This window comes from Phaseolus vulgaris, chromosome 9 (genome assembly GCF_000499845.2).
Source record: "Phaseolus vulgaris cultivar G19833 chromosome 9, P. vulgaris v2.0, whole genome shotgun sequence".
Lineage (NCBI taxonomy): Eukaryota > Viridiplantae > Streptophyta > Magnoliopsida > Fabales > Fabaceae > Phaseolus > Phaseolus vulgaris.
In genome coordinates, this window is record NC_023751.2 from 12006355 (window position 1) to 12013032 (window position 6678).

At 27.0% G+C, this 6678-nt stretch overlaps 1 protein-coding gene across 1 annotated transcript; it reads left to right on the forward strand.

Moving 5' to 3' along the window:
• The first annotated feature begins 1797 nt into the window (after window positions 1-1797).
• On the forward strand, window positions 1798-3921 carry LOC137821671 (transcription factor MYB44-like). The gene is made up of 2 exons (XM_068626380.1): window positions 1798-2702; window positions 3642-3921. The coding sequence occupies exon 1, from the start codon at window positions 1889-1891 to the stop codon at window positions 2675-2677; it is 789 nt and encodes a 262-aa protein (XP_068482481.1). The 5' UTR covers window positions 1798-1888; the 3' UTR covers window positions 2678-2702; window positions 3642-3921.
• Window positions 3922-6678: the final 2757 nt, after the last annotated feature.

A 6678-nucleotide genomic window follows, 5' to 3' on the forward strand; every position in this document is an offset into this window, starting at 1 on the left:
ACTTGTTCACTCTAATATGAAAAATTCAATCCAATAAAGTCTGGAACAAACTTAACATGCAAATGTAAATACAAATGAACATATATTTCAATTAACACATGCTTAACATTAATACCTTGAGTCATAAACTAAACATACAATACAAATTCAGATAACAAACAAACATTCTATGCATATTAATGTTTTCCTGACACATACTCACTATCAACAATCATATCCATTAATTATAAAGACAACTAATCAACCTTTGGCTCACTCACAAATGCCTTATAATAATGAATTTCAATTAACCCATAAAAAATAATTTAGCATCGATTCTATAGGTAATTGAAATAAAATTCATCACTAATTTGGAATTTAGAAAACATAAATATTTGATTACTTTGACGATTACAAATCTATCATACAACTAATTTCATAAATAATATATTAATTAAAATAAAATTCATCACTAATTTTCAATTAAATAAAACAAATATTTATCACTTTGAAGATTACAAATCTATCATACAAATAATTTTATAAATAATATCATTCATGAACTTTGGAATTAAAATAAAACATAAAGATTTGGTTACTTTGATGATTACAAATTTATCATACAATTAATTTAAAAAATAATATCATTCATCAATAAAATGTACAAATATATATTTATGGCATTCTTTTATTTGTTGAAACCTTTTTCACTTGCATTCAAATAAAATAAATAAAATTCATGATTTATGATGTAGCATGAGACTTGAGATTTTTTTATTTATTTTAATTTGAAATCAATTTATAATGCACTAGAAATAAAATGATAAAATAAACCTTAAAATTTATCCTCAAATAATATTATCTTTATAATATTCATAATTTTAAAATTATGGTTCATAAAATTTGAAAAAGCGTCATTTATGGAGATTCATAAATTTAACCAACCACACTACATGTAAAACTATAATAATGAACAATAATATATACAATATATGATTCTCACACTCCATACATTCAATAATAATATAGATAGGCATTTACATTGATATATGAGAGTAACTTAGGTTTTTTATTTTCCTTTTTTATGTTTTTATCATATTCTTTCTTGATAATGAAGCCAACAGTAAACAATCTTATTTGTAAGGAGAAAACCTTATATTTTTTTAATGTTTACCAATATCCGATCAGATTTTCTATAAGTTTCATAATATAGTTTTCAATTTTTTAAATTAATCAATACAAATTTTATATTATTAAATCACGTTCAGTTGGAATACTCAAAATCTGTGACATTATAATGTTACGTAATCTTCTAAAAAACAATAACTTTAGGTCTCATTTTAAAGAATAAAAACAATTATTGATACTTCACAATGGTATTTATTTTCGTGGAACAACTTAGGTATTTATTAGAATTGCAAACAGGTACGTGAAACATTTGAAAGGCAGTAACATCTAGGAACAAGTGGAAGTTATCCGTTTGTTGGGTTGGCTAGGATTTGGTCCCAAACACGCATCACAGAGTAGGGTTGGCACAAAGTGTTTGATTTGTAATTTTGTTGGGGGACTCAACCGCAGCCATAATGGGCGCGCCCAGAGCGTGAGTGAGGGACACATACATACGTGTAACAACGACAATTTCTCATTGGACAGGTGTCAGTTTGACAGCTGTATGCTAGTAACTACCTCGTCAGGATAAACACATCGCTCCTAACTGCTGTAACCGGTTATCTCCACCGGTTCCACAACTCATCCTTATCACTTTCGCATTTTTCTTTCTCTCCCCGTCTCTCTCTATATATATCCCCTCCCCCTCCCTCTGCCAACCTCCTTTGTCCGCTTCCCATCATTTTTGTACTTATTCATATTCATTATTATACTAATTTACAGCTGAAAAATTATTAATTCCATGGCTTCGGCGAAGGACATGGATCGGATAAAAGGGCCATGGAGTCCCGAAGAGGACGAAGCCTTGCGGAGGTTCGTTCAGATTTACGGGCCCAGAAACTGGTCCCTCATAAGCAAATCCATTCCGGGTCGCTCTGGGAAATCCTGTCGGTTGCGGTGGTGCAATCAGCTGTCGCCCGAGGTTGAGCACCGGCCTTTCACGGCGAAGGAAGACGAAACGATCGTGAAGGCGCACGCCAGGTTCGGGAACAAGTGGGCCACCATCGCTCGCTTCCTCAACGGCCGCACCGACAACGCCATCAAGAACCATTGGAATTCCACACTAAAGAGGAAATGCTCCGAACCTCCCTCCGACCCTCGGCCTCTGAAAAGAGTCGCCAGTGGTTCGGATAGCCCATCCGGATCCGATTTGAGCGATTCGGGTTTACCCGCTACTTCTCCAAACCCTATTTACCAACCTCTTGCTGGGAGCGTAAGCGTGAGCCTCGTGCCCTCTACCCTGCTTGCGGAAACTGCGTCTTCTTCTGCAACTGATATCGCCACGTTACTGAGTCTGTCTCTACCTGGATCCAATTCGTGCAATGGAGCTAGCAATGGGCCTGGGCCTGGGCCTGGGACGAACGGTTCGGAGCAGTTGTTGAGCGAAGAGTTGTTGAAGGTGATGCAAGATATGATACGCGTGGAAGTGAGGAATTACATGTCTGGATTGGAACGTAACGGGGTGTTTATGCAAAACGATGCCATAGGAAACGCGGTTCTAAAGAGGATGGGAATTGGAATGCTCGAGTAGGGAGATGGAGAGTCAAGGAACTTGAGTTAAGTAAAATGGTCCACAAGTAGTTTTTTTTTTTTTACTTTGGTTAAATTATGTTTTCGTTATTCTAAAAACATATATTTACTATAAAGGAATATTTTTTATCTGGAAAATTTCTTTCTCTCTTTCTTCAATACCCAATACCAACCAAAGTAACACGAACACACACATTGAAAAAATCTCTTATTAACATCAATTAATATTAAGTTTGAGGTTTTTTACATGAATAAACATAAAGTTATTTATAATAAATTTAATGCTTGCATATTTGGTTTATCCAAATTGATACTTGTTTACTTCTTTTTCTCTCTAAACTAACGGTAACAGTACTTTTATTTATTTTTCACTACTTTTTCATCGATACTCGTAAGTTATTTTTCATAAAAGAATACGATCTTTAGAAAATTCAAAACTAACGAACTTTCAATTGTTTCAATTTTACATTATTTAATTTTGAATAAAGCAATTTAATTTTTAATTATTGTTTAAGACTTTTAATTGGAAAAAACTTTCAAAAAAATATTATTGATTAATCAAATAAGTTAGTCACTTTTCATCTAAAAATCAGTCGAAAATGTTATTTTGTTAGTTATTACCAGTGCATACAATTAGAAGTTGATCATTATGAATAATAATGTGACAATGTTACATAATGAATATGTATCATTATATTATTATTATCATATTCAAAAATAAGATAATGATAATTTTTAGTATTTATATATATATATAATATTAAAATTTGAATAAAATAAGTATAAATTTATAATTATTTTAAATGTTTGTGTTTATTTGTTATTATTATATATATTTATATTTATTTAAATAAAATATAGTTTTATGTGTATTCGTATGTTTTAAATATCAATTTATATATATATATATATATATATATTTCTTGTTGGTTGATCTCGAATGGATTGGATGTCGTTGATCTCAGGTGGATTGGATGCAGGGTTCCGCTTTTGATTTGTCTTTTTTGACAAGTCTGACACTTGGCTCCGTTGGATAGAAGAAATTATACTTATTGATTATACTCTGACGATCAAGTCAGTGAGAGCACTAGAGATATCAAATCAGTTTCAGTCTTAGTAAAACCAACATCTCTTTACCAGGGGTCTCAGCCCCTTTTATAGATATTTCGTTAACAACAAACTCTAACGATAATGTAATCTCAATCGAAGAACAGAAAAACATTATGTTTAACATGTTCACCATTATTTTTGGGTGTTCCTATTTTATTCTCAACAACTATTAATTATTACGTAACTAGCATGTGTTAGTTAATATATAATTAACTTGCATATTATTACAAGAGATAAAATATCTCTTTATCTTCAAAATAATATGATAACAAATTTAAACAATAACAATTATATTTTTCATCTTCAAAATAATATGTTAACAAATTTAAATTATAACAATTATATCTTTTATCTTCAGAATAATATCACAACAGATAAAATATTTTTTTTATCTTAATTATCTTTTAAGGGCTTACCAACATTTGGCCCAAGTTCACGGCCCACCACTTGGACCCAAACACGGATCTGACCTTTCCCAAATACTTGGACCGTACACACATATATTTATAAATTAATTTTTTTTAAAACTCAAATAAATATAAAGATTAATAGTGGAGATGTCTTTATACCTATTATTCAAAAGAAATAAATTTGTTGTTAACAAATATCTTCAGTAATTAAATTTAACCATAATTAAATTGTATAAAGCATATCATTCATAATATTTTTAATTTTAAAATTATAAATTTTTAATTATTATTTTTTATTTGTGTGTTTTTATCAAGATTAAAAAAGATAAGTAAAATAAATATCATGATTGCTAAGTATTATAATTTATTTAATTTTCATAAAAAAAAATTATAACATGAAATAAATAGAAAGTAGGTAATGAAAGTAGAAAAAAAAATAAGAAAAATAGTTTAGTGAGACAAAAATCTTCGGTAAAAGAAAAAAAAACAGCTAAATAATTTATATATATTTATTTATATAATTTTGTTTTACACATACTTAACAATTGGAAAATCCGTTTTCAAAACAAAACAAAATTATAATATCATTCTTAAAATCAGTTATAAAGAATAATATTTTTATATATAGATATACTATTTCGTATTTATTAAAATAAATTATAAATTTATATTTTTAATATAAATATACGAATAATAATATTTAATTTAATTTTAAATATTAATTTACATATAATTTATCCTTTATTTATATTATTGACATATCCTAAATATTATATAGGATCCAAATTCTCTAGATTTTAAAGAAAAAATCATGTAATTTAACCATTAATATTAATAAAATCAAAATTTAAATTTATTAATTTTATAAAAAAATAAATTACATTGATAAGATATTTATGAAATTTTAATTAAATTCCTATTAAATTTTAAAATAATTAAAGTAACTTTCAAAATTTAATTTGACTCATTCATTCAAATAATAAATTTAGTGCACAAATTTCAAACAGTTATCTCAAATTTAATAACTCTTTTTCTAATTTTAAATTTAAATAATTATAAAATGATAAAATAATTAAAATAAAATACTAATAGATCAAAAAATATGAAAAAGTATAAAAAAAAATAATTATAATGAAGAATCTCCTTTGTATTGGGTATAGATTATTTGTTATTATTTTAAATTCTTCTATTTTTCTCAAATCAAATTTATATAATAAATATATTATATTTTTTAGAAATAAATCCACGTGTCAGAGTACTAGTTGCATAACAAAGTAAAGAACTTTTTTCACTGTACCTCTTTTTTTATCGATAAAATATTAAAAAACTTTACCAAATGTAGTTCACATCATTAAGGATTGGTTGATTTTTTCTTATTATTATTTTTATTTTACCGTCATTGTTTTGTTTTGGTGTTATTGGTTTGTCAAAATTCTGTGATGCTTTACTTTCATTATGGAAGCTGCCCAAATATGCCCCTACTTTTTTTTTTTGTCTTTCATTATTTAGTTGGGCTTTGCCCATTGCATTTATGGGCTCGTGATTTAAGTGTTTTGGGCTAGTAGGCGTAAATAGGATTTAAGTGTTTGCAAATATGATTTTTTTAATATTTTATTTTAGTCGTTGGAATTTCTGTTTTTTTAAATTTCTGATATTTTTCACTGTTTTGTTTAATTTATAGTTAGCTTAGAGCTGAAATTAGTAACATAATATAAAATAATTAATACAACTAACATAATAAATAACATGTTAAATGAGATAATTAGATTATTTGAAGTACAAATTTCAACAAAACATTTATTGTTTATCTAAATAAAAAAACTATATATAGATTAATTAAATAATTTATTTCTATTTTTAGCATATTAAAAATCGTGTTGCTTATTGTTTTAATTTTATCATGGACAAAAAAGTTTTTTTTTATGTATAATGAAAATCAAACTTAAAACTTATATTATTATATGTAAACCGGTAAAATCTAGATTAAATGTACAAAATCTAACCTAATATAGATTATTTGACCTTACCTATTTGGGTGATGAAATATAAGTACACATATTTATGAGGTCCACATTAATTTTACCGTGTCTGTGAATATAAAGTTGAAAAATAAATATTCGTGAACCAGTTATAAAAAATATTTTTCTGTTTTAAAAAATAATTTGAAATATACTTGTGCACATAAATCTTTATTGTCAATTTATATAATTCATAATTATATATGAATTATATAATATATAGATTCGTGTCTCCGTATCCTAAATTTTAGAGATTTTACGTATCTTCATGTCTGTATTCGTGTCGTATGAGTGTCTGTGCTATATAGATTCAAAGTTTAGTGTCTGTGCTACCTAGCTTCCAAGTCAATGTAATGTGAATACTAATATATTAACATCCCAAACCACTCTATAATTATAATTTTTTAATGAAAAAATATTGTGACCCTTTCTTTATATCTACAACCATTGATATACATTTTCAT